The sequence below is a fragment of the Scardinius erythrophthalmus genome (assembly GCF_964197995.2).
Source record: "Scardinius erythrophthalmus genome assembly, chromosome: 4".
NCBI classification, from domain to species: Eukaryota; Metazoa; Chordata; class Actinopteri; order Cypriniformes; family Leuciscidae; genus Scardinius; species Scardinius erythrophthalmus.
This window is the reverse complement of record NC_138224.1, coordinates 11,581,222-11,609,147: the sequence shown is the minus strand read 5'-3', so window position 1 is coordinate 11,609,147 and position 27,926 is coordinate 11,581,222. Positions and strand designations below refer to the sequence as shown.

At 36.9% G+C, this 27,926-nt stretch overlaps 1 protein-coding gene across 1 annotated transcript; it reads right to left on the bottom strand.

The window, feature by feature from the left end:
* Positions 1-35: 35 nt before the first annotated feature.
* On the bottom strand, positions 36-27,926 carry shisal1a (shisa like 1a). Its single transcript, XM_081363555.1, has 5 exons — positions 27,683-27,926; positions 19,438-19,598; positions 12,560-12,773; positions 9,695-9,988; positions 36-1,503 (listed from the first exon to the last, which is right to left on the bottom strand). Coding segments are annotated over exons 2-5 (576 nt in total). The 5' UTR covers positions 19,505-19,598; positions 27,683-27,926; the 3' UTR covers positions 36-1,502.

Genomic DNA, 27,926 nt, shown 5'->3' with positions numbered 1-27,926 from the left:
TATAGAGAGAGAGAGAGATCTGATAGACACCCAAAAACACTGCAAAAGATAAATCTTTATTTCTCCCAGACTGTAACAGTAAAAAGTTAACAAGTGCAATTACAACTCCGCTACCCCCCCCCCCACCCACCCAACTACCGACCCCATAATAAAAACAGAGAGAAGTTTAACAGGTGGACGGCCATATGACACTTCAACTAAGGTACCAACCACTATCACAGAACAAGGTGCTAGGCATGTACTACAGATTTACTGTAAGGCAATTTATAACCATTATAACTTATTACTCCAAAACATAAAATATCTCTCTTCCCTCCAAGAGGGGAAAACTAGTTTCACCTTAAATAGATAAACGAAATCACAACAATTTCTCCTCTATACACAACACAACTCAGCACAACGCTGTGTGTTATTGCAGGTGAATACTCACAGCCTAACAGTGGCTACTTTTACCTATGTCTAGTTGGTTTCGACTCAGTGCACAAATTCAATAGGATTTCTACAATGAAGTGACCGTCAGTTATCTGTTTATCCAAATCTACACTCCATGAAGCAATGCCACTTATTCAAGTTTCAGGTAAAGTTATGGTTCTTATGGTCGATAAATGACATTTTCTTTTCATTTTTATCCATTGCTTTATGTAGAAATGATTTCCCCAACTTAAAATTTCAGTAATTATAAATGTTTCAGAGTTTTTTTAAATGGTGATGTCACTTCCTTGAAACAGAATGAGAAAATTCCGAATCATAGTCAGTTTTGAAATCTAAAGGTGATGTCAAATTTCGTCAAAAGTTTGCAGGCAAAAAAGCTTTTGTCTATTGTACTATAGCAATGTAAAGTCACTTTCAAATCAGACCAAGCATCTTTCAACTTAAACCAAGCAACTTAAACTCGAAAGTCTGCGTTATGAAATTTTACGCCCTCACGTGAAATTCCCAATGAAATGACTGGATTTCGCCCTTTGGAAATTCGCAGAACAATATTAAATGTGACCGCACCTTAAAATACTGTAAGATGATGTTGTGGTTAATCCTGTTGGGTCAAATTAAAACGGATATAAAAAATCTTTTTTCGCTACTTTCAACAAAAGCCAACCAATGACTTCAGAGCAGTGCAAACATGACATGTACTGTAGAGATTTACCGACCCATCGGTCTCTTCTCTGTCTTTTCGCAAAGTCCTATTCCCTGCATCTAAATCTTAACTTCCGAAATGACAAGGCAAGGTAGTGGGTGTCAAAGACAACATTCTCATTAAAGTCCTTCCAAAAGTAGATCCAGCTGAAAAACCTGCTCTGATTGGGCAGAGGAAGTCATTTGCAGCTGTCAGTCTCAGCATCAATATGTGGAGAAAATGCCATCCAGCAGAGCTGCAGGAGGTCGCCGGCACAGTCCGTGTCGTCAATGTAGATGGGGCCAGGAAAAGAGTCTAAAAAAAGAGTCATTTTCTGGCTGTTCCTCCTTTGTCATACCAAGTATATCCTTCGGATCAAAGCTGGATATCTAGAGAAACGGAGAGAGAGAGAGAGAGCAGATCAAGATTAAAATTTAATCCGTCAATTGACACTCATATTTTTGTGGCTCAGGCATCAGAAAGTATTAAATACATGCAGTATATATTCTTATATTTCACAATACAAGCATGTATTCTCTGTCAGTGATGCACAATGATCTTTTTAAGGGAAAACAGGATCTCCCAGTGGAACAGATGTGTTGATTAGGCCCTTGTGGATGTTATAATCAGACACCAGCTCTGTAGCCGCGGGCAAGCCAGAGCACGATTGAGCTGTGCGTTCACAAACAATCTCAGATCGCATCTCAACCTGTTTACATGTTGATCTACTTCACTGTACGGAGAGACAGCATCCTCGCACACACTTTGGATTGCTAATAAGGCCTATTACAAGTCAGACTGAAATGACAGTCTTTTCCAAAAAGCTTTTATAGACAAAATGAATATAATGTATTTTAGGCCTCAACTCAAACTTACCTTTCTCCATCATAAATATGAGCTAATATTAAGGTGATGATACACAGGGCAACTTTTTGAGCAGTGTTGCTGGGAAATGTTGCTGTCAACGGGCAACCAGATAAGACACAGGGCCCACGACCGATCTAAATTATCCAGATAGAAATTTATTGCTCATTTTCAATGGGAAAGTGCCTAAGCAACAATCGCTCGGCAAGATTGCCCAGCAACATTGCTCAAAAAGTTGCCCTGTGTATCATCACCTTTACACATTTGTGTGGGTTCACAATACATGTGGGTACAATACAAGCTTAAACACTTGTGGCATATTGTTCAAAATCTGGAAGTGAATTGGAGCAATCTGTAAACGTTAAAATACTCATCATTTCGAAAGCATAGCCACAATATGTAAACAATTTGCACGAAAACATGATTTTAGTGTGAAAAAAAAAATCACTTGCTAATTCCAATTTTACAACTTTGCTGCCATGGCAACATAACCAGTAAAACCCTAATATTAACCTTAAAAATTACAAGAACAGATTTACAGCTAAAATAATGTACAAGTTTTAACAAATTAATGTAAGAGCTTTTAAATAAGCTTCACATTTCTGCTTCCATCTAATATACGCCACTTGTATTAAGTCTTATCAGACATCCCCAAACTACATTCCACCCTAAAATGGATATTCTGTCATTGTTTATTATATTTATTGTACATTTATCCATCATTGTATTAAAAAAAGTGACCAGGACATTCTTCAAAAACTGGCTTTGTGTCCCAATGAATGAAAAAAGTTAATATGGGTTTGAGGTGAGTAAATAATAACATCATTTTCCTTTTTGGGTGTATTATCCCTTTAATGTTGCTTAGTAAATGTCCATTTTGGCAGAGCTAGAACGGGCACTTGACTGCTGGTACGCTTTACTTGAGTTATTTAGAAATAGCATAAACATTTGGATCCCTCTGCCACTTGAGTGAGACTTGTGAGCCTCATAAATGGAAATGTCAGATAAAGACAGAACATTTAATCAACTCGTTCCTACAAACTAATCCCGTTTGTAATGATGAATGCCTGACTCCGTTCAACTGCCTGATCCTTACGCCACTCTGAACGTGGTCAGATTTTTAAGAATTTAGTCTTGGCAAAAGTTTCGGGAATGTCCAGAGCTTTGGCCTACTTTAGAGAAGGGGCTGTCTGCACAGAGCACCATGCTCATTTATAATGCATTACAGAACGCTTTTAAGCAATGTAGGCCAGGAGCGCAGACAGGTTTGTTGGTCTTGGAGAACACGCCTCTAAGGAACACACCGTTGTTCATGAAAAGAGTTGAAATGTCACACACAGGTCTTCCCTAACTCTACAGGCGCCCTGGAAAATACTCAGAATGGAGTACTCTAGATTTAGTCTTTACACCCTCTCCACCAAAAGAAAAAAAAAAACAGTGAGAACATATATCTATATTTATTATGTTCACTAAAATAATTTTATCTTTTGCAAAATGGATGTACATATTTATATTTATAGCTCATTACATAATTAGTTATTGAAGTAGTATTATATATTATTTGCACAACACCAGCCAATGGTCTAAATTGGGTAAAAATATCGAATTGAAACGGTAAAACCCGGCGCCATCGTTACTGTTCGTATAACTGTGTACAAAAGGCTGTTTTGTTTCCGACATGCGCTGTGAGCGGTAGACCAATCGCAACAGACTGAGCCATCTGACCAATCAGAGCAGTGTATCTCTCTAAAAGGAGGGGTTTAGGGAGACCTGATCCTTTATCAAACCAATTCAGACACTGTGAGAAAAGAGGCGATGCCGCAATGTAAATTTTGAGGAAATTAATTTGTTTTTACATTAGATGCATGTAATCATATTACAGAAGACTTCCAAAACAAAGGAACCTTTAAAATAGTATAATAGGGGCACTTCAGTTTTTTTTACTACATTTTTTTGTTCACTAAAATAATTTTTTTCTTTTACAAAAAGCTGGAAATTATACACCTACAACACAGCTCTATTAAGTCATAAGCACACTTTTGCTGGAAAACAGCGGCATATGCAAAACATTACTGATTGGTTTGTTGGTTTGTGGTTTTCAGCACATTCTTACTGCTTATTACAAGACCATCACAAGTCATTTTCAAAATGTAGAAAAAACCTCATCTATGTTAGCCAGCTTGATAATATCAGCAGAAGTATAAGTTGCAAGGCAAAAAAAATTGAAATGAAATTTTCATTAACTGAAAAGCAGAAACAGCTGATTATATCTGTAGGCTATATGTGAAAGAAAGAGAGTTCCTCTAAACCAAACACGAGGTCTTAATCCAAACCAAACCCTTCGAGTATGAGAACTGAGACAATGGTGAGTCACTTCACGCTGAGATATTTACACAATATGAGCACTGCCCTCTGTGTGCAATAGAAATACCAACTGCCCCCACTGGGCTTGCCTCCACTCCACAACCCCTGAGAGATGATTGTTTTGGGAAATGAAGCAGAGGCGTTCTGATGGGAAGTGCTCTGAGTTGGTGACATTTAGATGAAAATATCAGTTTTCTCCGACTGGAGTCCTTTCAGAGGAAAATAGCTAAATTAATATGTTTGAATTACAGAAGACTAAAGGCCAATTCACTCCGCACAGACAAATACGCTGGCAGTTGGATTTAGAATTTTAAGAAAAATAACTGTCATGTTCACACTGCCCCAACTGACACCGACAACAAACGCTGATCGAACACATTCATTCGGGTGAAAATAAACCCCGACCAATGCCAACAGATGCCGACAGGGGTCGCACTGATCCGACAAACTGTTTAGTTTAGTTTATTTTTTTATAAAGCACATTTCTACTGCCTCAAGTGCAGCCCAAAGTGCTGCACAAAGCCATCGATAAAACCAAACACAGAGAATACAAAACACAACAACATAAAATAAATATTTAGTTCTCTCTTGGGTCAGAGTCAAACGGCAAGCTGTAAAAGTGCTTCTTCAAAGCCGTTTTAAAAGAGGGCAAAGTGGGGGCAGAGCGGATGGCAAGTTACTGTGCAGTGTGAATTGCCCCTAAGGCTCTCTGTATCAAATGCAAATTGAGTGGTAATTTTAAAACAATGCTCACTGCTACACTCCATTACATAATGAAAATTGAGTGTCGGCTTTGCATAGTGTGTCAAATTCTCTGCTTCATACACTTTCTAATTGGTTTAAAAGCTTGTTATTAAAGTAGAAGTGCAGACTCTATCTCCTAACATAGCTTACCGCCTCATTATTCATATTAAATGCCTGTTGAAGACATAATGATGCTTTGGCCATTATAGCAATTGTGGTTTTTGTCTGTAATTTCATTAAAGCCTTTAGGGTATTCACAAATATTCCCATTTTTCTTAATTTCTTTTCCAACCCAATACCATTGCCATCTGGAATCATGATGAGAAAACTCCAAAGCAGACAAGAAATGCAATCACGAAAGCTACGGGAAATCACTATCTCCACTCACCACTAGGCGAGAAATTGCTTAATTATTATCAGATGGATTCTCTCTTATGCAATTCCATGAAAAATTTCATTTTATTCAGTGATATGCAATTTGTTTTGCTGCCAACAACAGTCCAGAGTCTGCAGGCAGCCGTGCTCTCGGATGTACGAGTTTGGACTGTAGCAAAGCTCTAAACATCACTCTGATCATCACTCAGATCAAGTGTTTTTCATTTGGCGTAGCCAACGTGATATTAAGTTACTGTTGTCCCTTATCATCAGAAGTAAACTGACCTCTCAGAATCACATTCTGTGTTCACAAACTGTGACATTAATACCATGACTCAATAGCAAATCTCAGCTTTTACACTATTATTTGTACCCTCGAGTTAGTGAATGTATTATTATTTGCATTTTTGTCCATGCAATGAAAGTCAATGCTGTCCAAACCTACACTGGATCCCTGTTGACTTTAATTGTATGGTCAAAAAAACACTGATACATTGCACTGATACATTTTTCAAAATATCTTCTTTTGTGTCGATAAAGGTTTGGTAATAAAATTTTGAAAAACGTAATAGTTAATATGATTTTTTTGTAGTTATGTCAAACTCTAAAATATTTTATCGATGTGGAAATTACTGAGAAATTTGCAATTATTTAAACCTAGATAACTAAATTACAAGAAAAGTCATGTAAATTCATTGGTCATAAAGAGCCTGAAACCTGAAGAACATTTGGTTACACTTTATTTGATGATACCCTTGTTACAGTGCAGTTTTACCTGTACATTTAGGTACTGAGTAATATTTATTAACTGTACTTATTGTAAGGTTAAGATTAGGGTTTGATTTAGGGTTAGTTGCATAATGTAATTATGCATAATTTGCAGCTATTGCTATAGTAACTAATGTAAACATGTAACAAGGACACTGTAAAATAAATTGTTACTAAACATTCACTTCATTTGTATATTGAATATACAATATAAAAAAATAAGAAGCTTTGCCAATAGAGTAAGTACCAGAAATATCTTGAGGAATATATAATTGGACATTGGGGCTTTGGATTCAAAAAGTTTGAGAACCACTGGTTTAACAAATGGGTTCATTTTCTGCTTTAACTACTCCCAACTCCCAAATAAATTCAATATTACACAAATTGGGGTTTGGGGATAATTCTTCAATCTGCCTGCTACTTCAAAGTAATGACATTTGGACCTTTTTGAAAATAATCATCAAAAAAAAAAATTGACTTGCTGGAAGAGAATCTTGACACAGACAGTCTGAAGGAGAGTAGAGGGAGGCTTTAACTTCTAAATTATCTCCTGCCAACAGCATGCAGGTGCAGGACTTTAATTAGCAGCACATGTGCAACACACACACACAAACACACACAGATCGACCAGGCGGAAGGGGGCAGAGAAAATCACATTAATAAATTAGATTTTGGGTGCTGTTGAGATGGCCATCCAGCATTAAAGTGATCATTGTCTATCATTTGTAGTACAAGTTCATGGTGTTGATTTAAAACACACTTTAGCATAGTGATTGAGAACACAGACATGAGAGAAACTGCATTTCAAATGCTTTGATGTCAATTACATCTCAAGTGTGCCAGTATTCAATTAACCTTATCCTTCAAAATTCTTTAGGAGTCGAACAGCCAGACGAACTTATTGCGCTCACGCATCTTATCTCTGAGCCGCAAGAACTCTATTTCTCCAGCTTCTTCAAAGTGCGAGACGCATCATCATCATATTACACGCTAGATTCCACTCGCCTGCCTCCAGACGTTCCACTCTCAGATGACAGGACAGGTGTGGAAGGGGAGGGGCGAGAATGAGAGAATGGAAAGCTCATTGGCTCGTTTCGGAGTTCGGTCTGCATTTCAGAAATCTAGCTTGAAAAAGATCTCTAAATCTGTGCGTACACTGAAATTTTTTCGGGCTTTTTGCTTTTGTTGCCTGTCAGAGTGTAAGATGTGATCTGGGTGGATAAAAACTATGACAGACATCAATGATATTTTATGTTATGATATATACACTAACGTTCAAAGTATGGGGTCAGTAAGACTTTAAAAAAAAGAAGTTGCTTTAATTCAGCAAGGATATACTAAATTGATCAAAGGTGACTGTAAACTAAAGCCTTTGCATCTTTGCCTGCACAATATCGCAAAAATCAAATACTGTGAAATGCTCACCAACAACAAATTAATTGCCCATGTTAGAACTTTTGGAGGCGTCACGGACCGGTGTCTTGTCGCTATATGAAATGCAACACGCATATCTCATATTAGCGTTCCTGCCACATTATGATCATACTATTAAAATCACTTCAGACTCCAGACACTTCATTTCAGTTTGGCATGTCAAGCAGAATGTTCAAATATGGCAAGAATTCTGATGTAAAATTTTCAGTCAGTGTCGTCAATCGTGACCTAAGTCTCTTCTTTTTGATAGAAGTCTGCATTTAATTGATCAAAAGTTTGTAAAATTACAAACATTTCTTAAACATTTCTTATTATCAATGTTGAAAATAGTGCTGCTTAATACTTTTGTGGAAACTGATCAATTTTACTGAATTCATTTTCTAGCAACATAAATGTCTTTGGGTTTGAATTGGATGCCAAGGGTCGCCGTGTCAAGGTCGTGTCAGGCAACAGTGAGCAACAGATGCAACAGATGGCATAGCGAATGCTACCTCATACTGAGCCAGATTAGCCATGAGGGACCCATGTGGCCAGCACCTGCTGTTAGAAGATGTTTTCCCTTCAATCCCATCTGAAACAATTTCTGTGGAGTCTGAGTAGTTCCTTTGCTTGAGCCAAGAATTTGCAGACTTTTAAAAGGTCAGCTTTCCACCCTTCTTTAATGTATGATTAGCTGGTAAATTCTGTGTTTAAAGTGTTTCCTGGTGTATATCAGATATTAGTCTACAGGCCCTGAAATACTCATGGCGAAGTTCATGTTTTTACTGGTGGACATCCAACCTCAAGTACTTAGTAGAAGAAATAAACCTGAGAACATTTCCACGTTAAAGAAGGCGGAGCCTCAGAGCCACACCTACTTATTACGTAATCGCCACGGACCAATGGTTGTTTGAAGGGGTTTATCGGCTAGAGCGAATTTTTACAGAAAGTTCGCTTTGGCAAGTTGTTTAAAACTCCCGAAACAAACACAAAACGAAGGTTGTTTTGGGCTTATTTGTTCGAAATGACGTCACACCAGTTCGTTGTTCGATTTCTTACTTGAAAATCACCACTGCTCATTGTGAACAAGTAACTTCTGCCAGATGTTGAGGCGACTGCCACACATTTTTTAAAGTATAGAGATCATATGAGAACTAACAACACATATTTTGTCTTACAGTCTGCAAGATGGATAATACAGAAATGACATCCGGATCCTGGAATGAGGTACAGTACAACTATTGTTTTTACTTCCTGTAGCAAACCTTTAGTCAGACTTACTGTCCATTCACGTCAATGTGCCTATAAGACCTGTATGATCCATTTCTTAGTAATCCACCAGTATTAATTGAGAATAAAAGTTTGATAAAGTTTTGGTCGCACTTTACAATGAGGTTCACAAACTAACAATGAACAACATTTTTTACAGCATTTATTAAACTAGGTTAATGGTAATGCTAACGTGTTTTTTTTATGTTAATTCAAGTTTGTTCTTTATACATATAATCAAAGCAATTTTAAGTTTTACAAATTACATTCAAAATTAATGTAGAAATTAACATTTGTTAGATGTGTATTTCTCTTATTTAATTGTTTATTAATTTCACATGTGTTTATCTATTTTAACGTGGTGGAGTGTTTTGGACAGTTGTGTTGTTTTAAGAGTAATAGAAGATCGATATTGCATTTCATTTTTAAAAGTATTTTGCGTCATATTTTGTTCATGAATCCTAATAACTAATGTTAACGGATATAACCTTATACTTAGGTGTTACCAAAGTTTTTGCATTGCATTCAAGCCTCTGATGAAACAGCCCAGACCTTCTCATATCTTAGCTGTTAGCTGTTTTATACACTTTTCTGCTAATTACATTTATGTTTTATCCAATGTTCATTCAATATCAATTTATTTTTTTGTGTCCGAGTACGACACAATCCATCAAGATCAGAAATCAATTAGGGTTACGCTACAATGACTCTCCGGACATAACATAAGGGTCCTGGGTGTTTAGTTCTCTGGGAGCTCTCCTTTATCCCTGTTCGTTGACTCACCAGGCTGTTGAGGTCTGGAAGGTCAGGAGCGTAGGGCTCTGTGCTTCGCCTCTCAAGCTGTGCCGTGGATGGTGGTGGTGACTCAGGCCTGATCCCATGTTGTGTTCACTCTCCTGAGCTGTGCTGTGCCATTGACTCCTGGCCTGTTTGAGCCACCGTCCTCCCAGGCCCCATTTCTCCAGGTAGACCCGGCACAACTCGTAGTTCATAGCCGAGTAGTACAGGAAGTCCAAAGCCAGAAGGATCATGACGAAAAAGCCGTAAATCCACACACCGATGAGGGCGGTGTAGTTACTAAAGCGACAGGAACGACAAAGAGATGGAAGTTATACTTGTGCTCTACAAAAAAGGTTAATTCTGAATGAGAAACAGGAATAGTCATATCATTACAAGTGAGAATGGGCCTGATTTTTTTCTCATTTAAATCAACTAGTACAATGAAAAGAGAGGTCAGTGCCAACGCAGTGGCTGTAAAGTGCTGTAATTGCTTTCTACTGGTCTTTGTGATTGCTTTGGCAGGATAGTGTGCGGGTCGGGCAGACGTTGTACAGCTACCCAGTGCTCTGGGATTCTACAGTCACACAGAGTGATTGAATTGATCTTGAGTGGTGAAATAATATTTTCACGCTTGACTAGAGTCAGGGCATGGTGACAAGCTGGCCTTTATGTCACTGCTTCATTGTTTATGTCCCATTGTGGGTCTGAAAATTAATTGATTTGTTTTGGATTAGTACTGCAATGTTTCTCTGACGGAGATCTCAGGTGCATGACTGAAACAACAGGGTCTTAGTTTTTCATACACACACGAGTGTATGACATATTGTCTCTTTTGCCTTTGCTAAATGTCAGAGGGATTCTTTCATCATCATAGCAGACAGTTTGATCTGGATGCTTGGTTCACTTGGGAATAATGAATAATAAATCGCACTCATAGCAGACGCCAACAGAGATGTTTCAGAAAACGCGGATGCAGGCTGTGACAATACAATGGTACAATCACTTTTGTTTTTCTCAAGATATTGCACTGATATTTTCAATTGTTTTAAATGCATTTATAACATTTCCTACAGTAATAGATGTATTAAAATATTCAAGATTAGAGGGGCCCAATTTAATACTCTGTAATTGAAAAAAAACTTTCATTTAATTAAGGGATTTTGAAAGAGGCTGCTAAACAAATTATTTGACTAAATGTATTCTCTAGGACATATTTAACACAATAATTTAATATATTAATTCATTCTTTTATTCAGAAATCAAGATCTGCATATTGTTCTGTGAAAATATTTCTATTTCTAAGTTATTTCTCTTTTTCCATTCATGAAAGACATTCATATGTTTTACATATGTTGTGCTTAATACAATGTAAATATTTTTCAGAAAATACTTTTTTAATACTTTTCCCATCCTTTTTTCTTTTAGGCCAAATACATAAAATTCGGTCATTCAGTCTTGGTAATGTGTTTATAATATCACACATTTTACCACACAAATGCGTCTTTATACAGTATATATATATATATATATATATATATATATATATATATATATATATATATATATATATATATATATATATATATATAAACATATCTGCCTGTATATTTTAGGAAGGGGATTGGGCATTTGGGCCATCATATTTGGGGGTCATTGACATCAAAAAGTTTGAAGATTGACTTAAACAAACCTGCATTTAGCCTGTTCTGTCAGTAAATTCTATCTTCTATCTTTTGTGTGCATGTGGTTTAGTATCTGCTCTGCTGTATTGAACCGTGTTTGCATATGTGTGAAGATGGCAGACAAAACCAGGCTTTACGCAAATACGCAAGTCCATCTGATTGTCACATTTTTCTCCCCTCCCTCTCAGTCAGCTGGAGGGATAAACAAGCCATGATAATATTCAGAAGAAATGTATCACTCTACTGATTTCTGGTCTTGCTGGCTGCTTTAGAGACTGGAAGTCATTTTTCAGACTTCGTTACTTTAACAGCCTGTGGGGAAAATCTGAATGGCACTGCTAGCCTTCTGTGGTCATTACAAAACAGAAGAGTGCTTTAACAGCACAGCGTATGGTCCAGAACCCTTTTTAGAGGAAGTTTCGGTCTGGTGCAGACTGGCTGTGGTAAGGTTTAGATGGACGGACAAGCTACAAATCAATATGTAGAAATAAGAGAGTAAAATAGAGTAAACAGAGTAAAATAGCAAGTACAAGAGAAGGTGTGAATGAGACCTATTCAGAGAATCTTGAATTATTTCACACTAAGAAGTATCAGAGGTTGTTTCTCATATTTAAGACTATGAAGAGTTTGAAATGGAGATGGAGTCTGTTGCATACATTAGATTATTTTCATTATCTGGGTGTATATACAGTAAGTAGCCTAAATGTAAAACAGCATCAGATTATTTTTTGTTTTAGTCATAATTTGTCTTCTGACAAAAACTTTCATATTTGACAAAAAATATTTCATACTTTCTTCTCGTCATATTCATCAATTTGAGTCAGTTTTACTCAAATGGGGGGGGGGGGGGGACTTAACCAAATTTTTAAAAATTGTATCAACATTTAAAGTGAACACTCCAATTATTTATTATTGTATTGTTTTTATATTATATTATTATAAGTCATGTTTTTGTCAACAGTAATATTTGAAATTTGTTTTATTTTTGTCACGTCTTTGTTATAACCAAAGCAATTTAATTCAATAATTTTGTTGAAAAAAATGAACACACTTTGTTAACTCTCTAGAAAAATGTAGATAGGGCTGCATCATTTGAAAAAAAAAAATCGTGTGGGGTATTGGTTCAGATCCCCCAAAAGGCAAAGTGCATGCTAGCAAAATACTTTAATCCTGACCAGTTACTCACTTGTGGGCGTAACCGTCTGAGTTGGTGGTGAGGTTGAGCTGCATCACGCTCTGAAACTCGGATTCGTTGCAGCAGTATTTAAAGGCCGTGTTGTTATGGTGACAGCAAAAAATATAGGTCTTGTTGTCCGAGAGTCGAGGGCAGTGGAAACCGAAGTGATAGCGCCCCTTGTGGTCGGAGTAAGGCTCACACACTCTGAAGTGTGCCGAGAGAGCTGCAGAGAGATAAAACAGAGGAAGATGAGAATAACGCTGAGTGATTTCAAACAGCTCGTGATCTGATTCAGTGTGGGATGAATGACTTCTGATATGCGCTCGATTGTGGAACAGAGGGAGAGATTTACCGAGCAGATCTTTCATGTCTCCAGTAATTAGATCTTAGGCTGCAATAAACGCTGCCAGATTCATTAAATACGTCCTTTTTGACTTTATGTCATGTGGTACACTTCAACTCCAGAACCATAAGAGTTCTGAGTTTTTAATATCACAAGTGGCATAACAAACATGTCCGTCTTGCACAAAAACAGACAGCTTCTCAACTCGTGAACTAACTCTCCATCGAACAATCCTTCCTCCAGTAATTGCTCAGATAATGAAGTTCGCAGAGTCTCGGAAGCATTGTAATGACAAGGCAAATGAACAAGCAAGTATCTTGGCCATTCCTACTTTTTTTTCTATGCAAAATTCTGTGCTCGTCAGCAATGCCCATAGACTCACTCCCAAAGTGCACCTGCTCATTTCTAAAGCTGCATACTGAGCTTTATAAAAAATAAGAAAGCACCGTGCCAGCATTTGCATATAGATGAGAGCTGTCTGAGAAGGCACGTTTGGTAAGTGAAATGGACAAGAAGACTGGATCTGTGAATCTGATGGACCTCACTGTCCATTTTTACAGTGGATTAATATTTGTGACTGAGGCGTTGTTGCTCTGAACTGTACACCGAGTGTCAGTACTGTGTGATCTTAAACTTTCTCTTTGGAAAGCACCGGTTAAGTTTTCCGGTTATATCAAGGCAATGATTCCCATTCACATTAGAACAATGAATGAGCAGGCCTGGAAAAGACTCGCAAGAACTGGAATGGAAACAATAACCTTTAACGTTTATTGCTGTGGAATCGAAGTTGAATAAGAGAGGCAAAAATATTATGACACAGGAAACAATTTAATGTTTGCCGCATTTGACCTCTCGCTAATGACCAAAACTGCCAATTACGTGAGAGCGCAGGCACACAGAGAGGCTGGTAATGATCGGAATAAATCAGTGCTGACAGCAGTGTGGGCCAGAGAACCCTCCAATGCCACCTTTGACCCCATAAAGGGCCCAGTATTGCATTGGAAGTTATTTGGCAGTGCTCACGCTATGTATCCATCGACCAAATAGGCAAAAACACAGGCAACAAGGCAGGTCTTTCATATAAAAGGGGAGAAAAAAGAACAAAAGAAAAAGCTGGGGTGTGAAATGAAAACCACCTGTTGGAGATTTTTTCATTCTCCTTTTCATTGTGGCAACAGGAGTATTTAAGTGTTTTTATTTTGGTACGCCAGTTTTCTGTGCTGACAGGCAACACCTCAGTTCATGCTCCTTTCACCAGAAATAAAGCGAGAATGAAATGTAAATGTATCTGCGATGTGTACAAGTGGACAGACACCTGTCTGACAGGTCTAAAACTATAATATTAACCCTTAAAATCATGCATGGAGAGCCAAATTTAACAACAGAAACCATTTTTGGTGTGTACACTACTAATCAAACGTTTGGAGTTTGTAAGATAAGTACTTCTGCATGGATGCATTAAATTAATTAAGTGACAGTAAAGACATTCTATTTCAAATGATGATCTTTTGAACCTTCAATTTAGGAAAGAATTCTGAAAAAATGTATTACAGTTTCCACAAAAATATTAAGCAGCAAAAATGTTTTCAAAATTGATGATAATAAGAAATGTTGCATCAAATCAGCATATCAGAATGATTTCGGCAGGATCATGTGACACTGAAGACTGGAGTAATGATGCTTTGCCAGCACAATAATAAATGACATTTCAAAGTCTATTAAAACAGAAACGTTTATTTTTTTTTAATTGCAATAATATTATTATATATAATAATATATTATATATAAATAATAAAACAATAATATTATATATATAATAATAATATTTCACAATATTACTATTTTTACTGTATTTTTTTATTAAGGCAATTGTGACTTTATATCTCACAATGTGGCTTTATATCTCGCAGTGTTTTTTATTTTGCACAATTGCATTTTTGATTTTGTATTTTGAGGTGTAACCAGACTTTTATCGCTTCATATTTTGATGCTAGTCTTGTTAGTAAAATAAATATTTGGAAATAAGTTATGAAATTATTTTTGCATTTATTGCCCTCCACAATCTGACAAGCCTTTCAGTCCTCAACAAAACAGAAACAGCAGATCATAAATAAATCTAATGCAATCCTCTTGCATGCAAGAGCAACATTATGGTTTACTTTTTCGCATTTTGGTTTAATGCGGCACATAGTTGACATTAATCCAATCCATTAATTGGTCCTGAATACATATATTAAATAAAAACACTAAACCACAAAGTATTGTTCATTTGCTTATTTGTTCATTCATTAATTGTCATTTGTATAAATAACTACTTCATGCGAAACTCATAATGTGTGTCAGTAAATAAACATGGTCATATAAACAACTAAAAGCGACACTGATTTAAATAATGACTTAGTAGCCAATCACATTAATTCCTAAGTGTTTTTGATTCACTAAAAAGAACCAGACTACTGGGTCCACTATATGTTTTGCGAAATTTCAGATTCCATAGCAGTGCTGCGGTTTTAGTACCGTACTTTACTGTGTTTTATCCGCATTGATGAAAGAATGCACATTCAAGAACTGTAAACATAACCAAAAGTCATAAATCACTCCGTTCTGGTGTTTTTTAAACCATGGAACCGGTTCCCAGTTCTACTTAACACTGGGCTTGGCAAGGGCTCTTCCTCAGACTTTTGTTATTTCAGAGTTCAGCTGAGAGAGACGTGTCTGAATGCTAATGCCTCCTACAAATGGCGCATAAGACATTTGCTCAGAGAAAACCAAAGATGAATAGTGAAATCGTTCATGCTTATCGAAGTGAGCTCAGTCAAGAGAGTCCGGTAAATATTTTAAGGAGGCTGACGCTACCATAAATGGATAGGTTTAGGACTATTAACCTCAGGGAACGGCAGATTTTGGATGGGGTATAATGCCTCATAAGCCAAACACGAGCTGTGTGGACTCATAAAGGTGAAAGTTCACCCTTTTGTGGGAGTTTTGGCAGATGAAGGAAGTCAGCATGTGTTTTCTGGCAGAGAGAAGATCTACCTGGTTGTGTTTTATAATGATGGTGGACTGTAGCTCTAGCTCATTATAACTAGTTACATGACTGCGAAAAGCATTCCATGAAAGAAATATTAAATATTCACAGATGTTTGAAAAAGAGCCTTGTCCTCAAGTTACTTCTGGGTAGTTGTGTCTGTTGATGTTAGAATTAACATGTCTGCACTCACTGGAGAATAACAGCAAAATGTTTTATGAATGACACTGTGCAGTGTGCACCATTACTCCATGATGTTCAGCCATTAGGTCTGTGCAACTCTATTTCTCTACTTCTTTCCATGCTCACTTTGAGGACAGGTTTCGGTTCATTTGAGATATTTATCTCTTCTTGTCGGTTGAGATATGGCTTAGGAGTTACATAAACAATCTCAAAAGTCTGAGTGTGATACTTCTGGCTCTGCTTGTCTGTTAAAATATCCTGGGGTGAATGCACTAAACAGTTGTGCCACTTCAGTGTGCACTTCAGCACAAAAACGCCAAGTACACTCAATCCAGATTTTAAAATGTCCTGATGACAAAGCTGAATTTTCAGCATCATTACTCCAGTCTTCAGTGTCACATGCTCCTTCAGAAATCATTCTAATATGCTGATTTGCTGCTCAAGAAACATTTCACATGATTATTATCACACGATATTATGATGTTGAAAACAGTTGTGCTGCTTCATATTTTTGTGGAAATCATAGTACAATTATTGTAACTTTACATGTCTTTACTGTCACTTTTGATCAGTATAATGCATCCTTGCTGAATAAAATTATTAATATCTTTCAAAAGAAAAAAAATTCTTACTGACTCCAAACTTTTGAGCGGCAGTGTGAATATCGTAGTGGAGCAATACAAGATTGGGAATTGCTCTGTAAAAATTGCATTCAGCAAATTATTTGGGCCTTGTTTGGGCTGTTACCTGATTAGCATAATTCCTTCAGTGAATTGGTTGCTAAAACAACACAGACAGCATTTACAAATAAATTATTATCAGCAGGCACAATTCATTCTTCATGAATCCCCCTGAGTGGGAAGTGTGGCTCCTCTTGTCTTGAAATAATACAGAGTGAGTGAACAGGACCAAACAATTGAAAAGGTATTTGTATAAATATTCCCCAAATAGTTCTCTAAATACAGAAATATCTCTCTCATACAGTTCCTCTCTCTCTCTTACATCCTGTTACAACAGCATAGTCTTCTGAGCTCAATCCAAACACACATCTGTCATCGCCCTGGCCTTTAGTATTGGGGCAAAATCAGTGCTGGCTGTTTGTCGTATGGGAAATGTGGTTGTAGGTATTGAATTCATGTGAGGACCATTTGATGAAATATTCGGCGGTCTATTAAGCAGATGAACAGCTCCTTTGCATAAAGAGTTCCATGTACTGTACAAAATGGAAAAATACATATTTTCTACATTACTATATAAAAAAAATGCATACACAAATATAGTGTGCAATATAGTGGCAATGCATCATTTTATGTTTATTAAGTTCTAAGCAAATATAATTTTTTTCAGATATTTGTTCCATGATAATTGTAGACCACAAATTGCAGTTGCTTTTGTGGAATAAATGGACGAGAATAATAATAATCTGCATATGTGTGCATGTATCAAATTTGATAAATATTTGGTCACAAAATATACAGTGTATAGTGATGTTATATTTTGGCAAATGCTTATTGGAACTGCTACAAAAATGGTAAACTTGCTTGTTAGTACATTGCATTTTATTTTGTGCTGGTAGATGGCCCATGAATTGCTTTCAATGACATCATAGCCATTATTTTTTCCTCCACATGTTTGATGATTGTTGAACAAATCACTGCACACTTTGCCTGGCAGAAAGAGCAATATAAGCCAATGTTCAATCCTGAATGACTCATGTTGAGTAATCAGTCCAAATGCAGTCATTAGTTACTGTGAGTAAAAGTTGAATCAGTTTTTGCCAATTCAGATCCTTATAATTGTGACTCAGTCTGCATCAAGTCCGAGCCATGATTTCCGAGGGCATGTGTCTGACTGAGTTTTTGTTCATTCTAATGTAAAACTCAACGCTGCATGGGAATTACACTCGTTTTGGGGGAGGAGAGAGAGTGAGCAAGAGAGGGATTTGAAGAAAGAGTATTGAAAGAGAGATTACAAAATAGAAAAGGTCAGGAATATCACTGGAAAAAGAGGGGTAATGACTTTAAGCGCTGGAGGCCTAATAACGGACGCAGGTTGTGTTGTTTCTGCTCAATACGTGACTAACATTGGTTTTGCTGTTTCAGAACCTGTTGTTGTAATGTTAGCTATACAGTAGTGTGAGGGTTAACACTTCAAAAAAGCCCGAACACTCTAACAATGAAGTAGCCTGGTTAAAACCAGACCATTCTCAGTAGTAACTGAGTTATGGTCTGGCAAAGCTTCTTTAATAACTCATTTCCAAAGGGGCGTCACCAACGGACGTCGCTCAAATGCCTCTGGGCACAATTGGATAGACCTAAAACTCCCAAAACCAATCAGAGCGATCGGCATCGTGTAAAGCCATATGCTGTGTCCCAATTCGCCTAAGTTACACTACGCCATAAAAGTATGTACTCTTTTTGTGAAGAAAAGGTATTTACTTTTGAATGTGTAGCAAAAAAGTAGGCAAGCTTTGGGACATGCTTCGTCATCTTTATCGGACGGATCTGTCGCGTGCATCCTGTCACGTAAACTGCCCTGCCAATCATCTTGTCACAGTTAAAATCCTCTATTAAATCTAATTTAATTTCCTACCATTTCGGAGAGAAATGTAGTAGCACGCTCGTCTGCCAGTGGGTCTTTCATGGAGACTGTCCTCATGTGTTTGCAATTTGAATATAATAATGCATTTAAAAGTCGGCCCCAACGTTTCTGATTGGTGCCACGATTTCGACGGCATGGAAATGGGCTTGAATGAGCTCTTTGCCAGACTACTTGCAGAGCAAATCTAAATTTGCCAGAAGTTGTCTGGGTTTTCCCAGGCTAACAATGAAGGGGAACCACCAATTGCAAGATAAAAGCACTTCTTTAATGAAAAAGTGGCAAACGTTTCAGTCACATGTGACCTTTCTCAATGCCTAGTTTTTTTTAAGTGGTTCCCTGATTGGAGTTTTTGGTCTATGCACCTCATTTGGACAATTTTTCAGACACGGTGAGTTCCTGGCTTTTCTTCAGCTATTGTGACAGGACAGTTTTGGTGTCATTGTCTGGAGTTGGTGTGCTGCTATCAACTAGCAACAAGCTCTTGCTTGTATGTACTGTTTGCTAATTTTTTGTTCTTCCTTGTTGTTCATTCATCATCTTTGCTTTATTTTTCGCAAAGCATTTTTTTGCTTCGCTTCAGCTAAAGAGACATCCAATCTTGCATTGCGTGTTTGAGCATTTTGTGGGCGGAGCAATGAAGGGAAGGGTGTGTTTGTTGGGGTTGATTTTAGATATCAATAGTGTTTCTCAGAAATCGCTCACTTTAAAGGCATCTGTATGAAGTGGTCTTACCTGCAGTGGACAGAAGGATGAAGATGACGGTCAGGGTTTTGAAGGACCAGCGGCCGTTCATGGTCATCTCTCAGCCCTCATGAAGAAACAGTGTGAGGAGAGAGAGCAAGTCAACACACCATCATTGCTCACCGCCTGGTGGTCATTTTATTCTGCAAGCTCTGAAACACACACAAATATAGACTACAGGTTAACCTTACATTCTCAAAACAAGACAGTAAAATTTCAGTCATCATTTATTCACCCTCATGTTGTTCCAACATAAAATGTAATGGAGTGAAGGACTTGTGCATTATTTGAACAAATACATCTATTGAGCTTGATATTTAAGCTATTGACTTATAATTTACTCATTAGATGGAGCTACAGCTGGTGTTACAGAAATCCTTTAATTATTGCTGTCAAAAGGGAAATGAGATATGACATGAGATATGCGAATATTGATGAGGGGAATCTTGGCACGAAAAATCCCACACAATATGCACTCATGACAAATAGATAGAACATGTTGCAAAGGATTAAATGCGATAATTCTTTAATGATGATTCCATTCATGCTTCTTTGATGAAAAGCATATTTTATAACAGAGCAATATGAATAAAGCCTTCCAGTCCCCACACAACATATCAAATCAAAACTCACTGTCTAAAGCCTTTTCAAAGCCTCTATCCTCACAGATCCTGGTGCGACTGTCATGAGACACATAAGAAAAACAATAAGATGCGCCAAAGAGGGTATGTTTGGAATGGAATACTTACACATTTGCTACTGCATGCTACACAGTATAATTGCGTGATACAATAATAATTTAATGTATGTGTTAAGAGCCATTGTCTAGTGGTTTTTGCATCGTGAGTTCAAATCCCGCTGGTGTATTTCCCCGCTACTCTTTTACCCATCATTTCCTTTGAATTAAAGTGGTAAAAAACTAACAATGTGTCGTAAAGCCATAAAACTAATAATAAATATAATATATATTAATTTAATTATCATATATTAATATTAATTAAATATTATACATTGATATATGTTGATGTATTACTTTAGCAATTATTAGATTCATTATTATTAATTTATGAATTTTAATGTTCAATTATTAATTAGATTTAATAATCATTAATTTATAAAATTATTGATTTATTTATTCATTGATTTAGTAAAGTGTAAAAAATGTCTAATGTTTGGCAGTCCAATCACAAAAATGCAACTAAATAAAATAGTTATCATTTACAGTTCATTTGTTTTTGCCTGCCTGTATTGTAGTGAAGTGGAAGGTCAAGTCGAGCACATTATATTCTGGATCGCTATATTTGATCAGGTTGCAAATGGCACATTTTGTCAAAAGTTGTATGTCATCTGGGTTGTCCATGCACACAGAAAGTTGTCATGCTGTGCACAGTGTTTGTAGTGCATGATGCAAAAATAGTGAAAGCACTATGCTATTCTGAACATACCTTGAGACTCTAATCGCAGGATGGTGAAAGGGGCCGGCAGGAGGACCACATGGAATAGATGCATGTGACCTACCTAAGACAGAGATCTTCAGGCAGGATGAGGGGAAATGTGGCACTTAAGGACAACCAGCTATCGGTTAAATGGAACTGCACTGCATAATACATGTGTTGAACTAAAGGGGTTTATGGGAATATGTGCTTGGTGTGTAAATGTGTCTCTCTCTGTAGATTTATATTTATATCATCCATCTTTCTTATCTTTCTCTCTGTGTTTAAACAGCAGTCAGCATGTCTGTGTTTGGTTTACAGCTACACTAACAGCATGGTTGCTCTGAGCTGGCCGTCTGTCATAACACGTCACCATGCCAATCCGCCTCTGTCACCTGTACAGGCCTCTGAATGGCTTATTGGCAGTCACAAACACTCCCCCTTGCCAAACATGGAGGAAACAAACCACACACACGCACACACACACACACACACACACACACACACACACACACACACACACACACACACACACACACACACACACACACACACACACACACACACACACACATTTTATATACTTTATTTGATTCCACATTACAAGTTAAATTTCATTAGGAATCAATTTTTTGGAATAATCCAACAGATTAAAACAAATCAGCACATTTACATATTTGACAGACGCTTTTATCCAAAGCGACTTACATTGCATTTCAAGGTACACATTTACATTCTTATCAGTTCTTGCTTTCCCTGGGAATCAAACCCATGACCTTGGCGTTGCAAGCACCAACGCTCTACTGTTAGAGATATAGAAAAGATGGTCTTCATAATGATCTGTATAATGATCTGTGTGTGTGTGTGTGTGTGTGTGTGTGTGTGTGTGTTTCCTGTATAATCCAGGAAACACACACACACGCACACACACACACACACACACACACACACACACACACACACACACACACACACACACACACACACACACACACACACACACACACACACACACACACACACACACACACACACACACACACACACACACACCAGAAGTCAATACTGTACATCAATTCGCACAAGCCCATGGCACAGATAAATTCTCCTTAAAATATTTGCATCCTGACATACTGTGGTTTAGTCTATAGTATTTTACATAATATTTGATTTTCAGCAGATTAGGACCCCCCCCCCACCCCACCCCAGCATAAGTACGTTTGAATCTAGTGCAGAAATGATCAATAATCAACACTGTGTATTATTATATACTGCCTCATGTTTTTACAGGAATGTGCAGTTACTGAATCATATTGCTCCATAACAGCCTTGAGTATCAACAATCAGACAATTATCAGATACCACTTTTTCTGAATTCCAAATGAGGTAATAACTGTTTACTCAGGCATCAAGCCATAAGTCAGTGCTGATATCTTCATTTCTTAATCAAATAAAGAAAGCAGCTCTGTTTGTGTTTATTGTTCCTTTAATAATCCAGCGAGGTCTGATGAGATAACGCACATATGCTGTGTGGTGAAACCGACATTGTACTTTTATATGCTAAAACCAGCAATCAAAAAACATAAGGTAAAAAAAATTCTCACTGTCCTACGCATATGCAACAGCTTTAGTGTTACCGTGGAAACTCAGGGACATTCAGAAAGTATGTAAACATTAAATGTACAGTTCACCCAAATATATATATATATATATATGAATTTCTGTGTGAATTTCATTGTTCTGTGGAACATGAAAAATATATTTTTTGAAGACTGTTTTGTTCCACAATGAAAGTCAGTGGGGTCTAAAATAACATTGTATGGACATTTTATAATGACAAAAAAATACAAACAAATAAACAAAAACAAAACACTGAGACCATTTTTAAACTGGTTTAGATTTTGATTCTGCTTTGTAAAACAAGATAATTCATATGAAATATATATTTATATAATATACTGTAGCCTATATCATTTATTGTATTATTCATTTTAATGTATATTATACATATATTATACATTTGTTTATTTTAAACAATTATTGATTTCTTAACTATAATATTAATCAGATGTTTAATTCAATTGTCAATTATTCATTTAAATGTAATAATTTATCATTAATTTTATTAATTTAATGCTGGATTAATCACTTATTATTGTTCATTTTTTGCTAAAGAAGATATTTTGAAGAATGTATATGACTTTCACATACAGTGAAAGTCATTGGGGTCCAAATCAAAACATTGTATGGACATTTTGTATGCACAAAACAGACAAACAAACAAACAGACAGACAGACAGACAGACAAACAGACAGTTGTTTTGAACAACTCTTGTTAGTTCTACAGACGAAGATCTGGATCGGCCATTTAAACCTGAAAAGGTTTTGTATTTTCAACAAAATTGAAAATAAAGCTAGATACGGTGTTTTCCAAACAGAAGTGTGGTACATATGGCTCTGAATTCTCTGACATTTGTGTCCAAATCCACTAGCAGTGTCTCTCCTGGCAGTACATCACATATCGCTTCACAGAAGCAGAGAAGAGTGTGAAGGACTTTCTTTTCCCAGGGCTTTACCACAGTGTGTTTATCGATCCCTTCCAGACCGTTGTGCATGTGTGAGAATGTTGGAGAGAATGGGAGACGCTCCTATTGCCTTTGAGCAAACGAGAATCACACAAAATTGTTCTGGAGTCATTGTTCCTCTCTGAAGATCAATTAATATTTAAATTCATATGCTCATCCACACACCCCCTGCCACCGAATATTGAATAATAGAGTAGCTACTTGCTAATTGTTTGTGAATGTGTTCTGTTGCTTGTAAATGTTTTATTACAGAAAGCTTTGTAAACTAATGTGAGCTTAGAAGGAAGCAATGCCAGATTGCGAGAAGATGCAACATCATCCTCTGAGACTTACGACTGTTGTGTGAACAAGTTCCTTTCTGTTCTTCTGGTGTCAAGGGGACGTTTTTTGACAGAATTGGGTAGAGGAGGTCTTTAATACCTGGAGAGAGGTATGCATTTACATTCCCATTCATCTCAGAGGCAGTTTCTGGTGCAGGACTCTCTGAAGTATAGCAGACAGGGGAAAATATCCAATGAATACGCCTTTTTAATGGCCATCATTGAAGAAAGATACTTTTTGTCCATAGTATTTGGCAGGGGCTGGACAATGCAGCCAAACCTATTGAGGATCTGACTGGACAGACTAGACGTCCATTTGAAAGGAAAATTAATGTGAAAGTAAGATTGTATTTAAAAACCAGTCACTATATCATGATTTTGGATTGTTTGGCTCAATAAATCGGACTCTGAAACGTGTATATGAGATGGAGCTGGTGTATGCGGTAAAAACCCTTAGAGCTCAACCCTCAATATACCCGACCACACAATTCATATTCAAAAGCACCGCAGGACCAAATGCAAAGTTATCCTGAATTTAGAAAAATGTCCCTCAGTTATTGGTCTTTTGCTTTCTGCCTGGCTTGACGATTTGAAATTGCAAAAAACTTCCACTAGCACTCTACCGTGAAAAGATAAAGTCAGTTGTCAGCTCACAAAAAGCTGTTCTAGTAAATGCAAATCTATGAGGGTGATAGAATCTACTTAAATCGTTAATGGAAAATGTCATAGATTGCACTAAAGGATTTTTAATGACATGCTAAAAAACTAAAAAACTAAATCTAGACTGCATCCTTCTGAGAATGAGTTGGGTTGAATTGAGATGTGTGTTGAACACCGAGGAAAGAGGGAAGGTTACATTTAGATAACATGAACTAACGTCATTAGCACTGCAGATGGTACAGACTGTTCTCTGCTCATCCCCATAGTTACCATCAATAGACCCCTTACCTAAATTCAGAAAGAATGGCACAGGGATACAAACACCTTCAAACACCTCAAACATCATGCAGATTACAGGCATTGTTTTGTTCTTATTAGGATTTACCCTTTCTAAAATAATATTTTTGTTCATTGTTGTTGTTTTAGTTTTTTAATAACACTTTACAGTGTTACACGTTACCTGCACTTATGGAAATAACATAAAATTATGCAGAATTACATGCTATACCCTTAAACCAACACACTTACCCTCATTAACCGTTAATTAATATTAAATGTATAATTACCCACTAACAAGGACACCTTAAAATAAAGTGTAACTTTTATTTAATTTTTTAATAATATATAATGTAATAATAATTATAATTATTATTATATTAAAAAGGCTCATAACAATGTAATTTTGTCTATAATAATATAAATAATAAACTATTAAAAAGGGGCACAATAAAGTGGCTCATTGGTGGGAAAGCATCCTAAAATGAGTGTCTGGGGAGAATATGACCATAAATTTGTCATTTTATTATGAACTCGGTTTTATCCTCCATTTTCAAATCTTAAATATTCTTATTTTTATTATTGTAAGATTAAATATTTTTTTATGAGCCATTTTAATATAATAATTATAATAATACAATAATAAAATATTATTTTAATATTATTCAAATATAGTTTTGTCTATAATAATTAAAAAAGGTCATAATAAAATGGCTCATTGGTGGTAAAACATCCTAAATTGAGAGAAGGGAGAGAATTAGTAGGAAATAGGGAGGTCATAAATTGGTCGTTTTACTTAAGTCATCAGTCAGTTACAGAAAAAAGTTAGACTGGTCTAATTTAAATCCGAAAAGTAACACTGATAATTGCTAGTACGTCTTAAGAAACAATCTTAGTTTATGTTTATGCAACTGACCAGGGTTTCATCCTCCATTTTCGAATGATTGTCCATTTAAATGGGAGATCAACAGCAGCAAATAGCTTTTATATCCCCTCTTTCTCTGTCCATTTATGCCTAATTCACTCCCTCTCTCACTTTTCATTGCTGTGTTAGTAAAGAGCTCTTTTATTACTCCTCTGAGTCAGTTTTCTGCTGTAATGTGAAAACGATAGAGGCTGGCTTATTCATTACACACATTAATGCGCATTGTCTTTAAGCGACTCAGATGCCCCTTTGTGTACAACGTCTGTGAGCCTGAGGGAAGACTTACCTGCAGTGTGATCGACTGCTCTTAGCTTTAAGCTATTAGCTGTAACTGTGCCTCAGGCGTATTGATGTTTAAAGCAGAGCATCAGGTGTAATATATGGGTGGATCTCAGAAATGAAAGGATTTTTTGCCTTTCAAGTCATGTATTCATAGCAAACTGTTTAGAGACATCCAGAGCAGGTTGTTTGTAATCGAGAAGAATGTCTTTTTCTCTCCGTCTCTGTGAAAGGCAGATAACCAATGCTGCTGGGGCAAAAGGGGACTGAAATATGGCTCTCATTAATACTATCTCCTCCTAAATGTATTTCTCACCTTAGAGAGATGACATGTCGAGACTAAAATTAGGAGCCTAAATTTGGCTTCTGATTCAGCGAGAACATTTTTTTTGACAGTGTTTCCAAAAGGTCAGAGACTAAATAATAATGCCACATTGCTGAATATAAACTTTGGGATTTCAAAAAGTCTTTTATCCTATATGCTGGAAATCCAGTTTCATTCACAAAAACCTCTTAACGCTGTGAGGAGATGCATCAGCTGGCTCAGGTGTTTCCTTTTAGGGAAGCGTTTCTCAGATACTAAAGATCACAACCATTGATATTTAATATTATTACACAGCTTTCTGGAATACTTGATTCTGATTGGTCAATCGCAGCATTCAGCAGATATTTCCTAGTATTTGCTGCCGTCCATGGGAATGCTATATATCAGACCACACATGGTAACTGAAATCAACACTACTTTCATGTCTTTCGTATCACAGACTCCCTGACTCTTGTTACATGCAAACGCAACCACTGCCATATTGCATCTCGGTTATCGACTGTAGTGCAGTTTTGTTATTGTTAACTAAAACTAAAACTGTTAAAAATCACGTTCGGTGATCAAAATAAAACTTCAATCAAATAAAACAAATATTAGATGAAAAATGTTAAATATTAGAAATGTTGCCATGGCAACTTACTGAATAAGTTTAAGTACAAAAACATACTAAAACTGAAATAAATTAAAGCTATATATATATATATTATTAATTAATTTATAAAAACCAAAAGCTTAGGTTTGTAGTATTCTGGTCATGTCAGTCACTAGATGTGTCTAATCAAGCTGTGAGGGTTTCTGACATGCTGTGGCACTCTATAAAAACCAGCTTGAGGGCTTCGTCCAAAATCACTCATCACTGCTCAGCTGAGGATACATTCTGATAAACTAAAGTATGCTTGAGTATACCAACTGACATCTCAGCTACTCAAAGAGATAAGAGAGCTGTCAAACACATAGACTCATATAGTCTAAGAAATAACCGAGGTGGGGAACCCAATTAGGAGTTGTGAACTGCTGCCGGGATGCTTCTGTCAACCACAAATGCACACAGAGACTAAATGGATGCCCATCTGCTGTTGACTTAGACAAGTTCATTACATTTCCCCCTGATCCCTATAGTCGTTTTCCACACTCTTGTCTCCAAGTTACCATCTCTCCCGACTTTCCCTTTCCACTGCCGAGCAACGGAATATTTAAACACTCAGGAAGCACAAACAAATGAGCCGTTCCCTTTTTAACCTGTGATTATCTAAAGTGTGAAGAGCTGATGATCATGTGAACATCATGTGTCTGCTCCACCGTTCCCACAATAATCCAAGAGGTCTTTTCCAAGTTCAGCACATGTGAGTTAAGCAGGGAATTTGGCTGTGCTTTTGAAAACAGACAGAAAAGTGCGTGTTTCATGTTAATGAGAAGCAGAGAGTCAGTCTTACCTCTTTCTGTGTCTCTTTCTCTTGAAGTGCCAGTTTGCTTGATGTTACAGCTCAGTTGAATGAGACTGTCCGCTTGAGTACGCCACACATGCACAGGTACACACTCATCCTGTTGTTTCCAGCGAGCGTTCAGGCTGTCATCTGAATGAGAAGATGAACGGGGATAAAGGGGAGGAGAGGAAACACGCACTTCTGCCCTCTACCTTCCATGCGCTGGATCCCTGCACTTAAACTGAGCGCAGAC

What these genes read in the sequence shown, in the direction of transcription:
- shisal1a (XM_081363555.1), bottom strand. Translation starts at nt 19,504, where the DNA reads ATGACCATGAACGGCCGCTGGTCCTTCAAAACCCTGACCGTCATCTTC. An exon ending in CATCCTTCTGTCCACTGCAG is followed by an intron (nt 12,774 to 19,437) that starts GTAAGACCACTT and finishes ATCTCTCTGCAG; the next exon opens with CTCTCTCGGCACACTTCAGA. An exon ending in TCAGACGGTTACGCCCACAA is followed by an intron (nt 9,989 to 12,559) that starts GTGAGTAACTGG and finishes CTGTCGCTTTAG; the next exon opens with TAACTACACCGCCCTCATCG.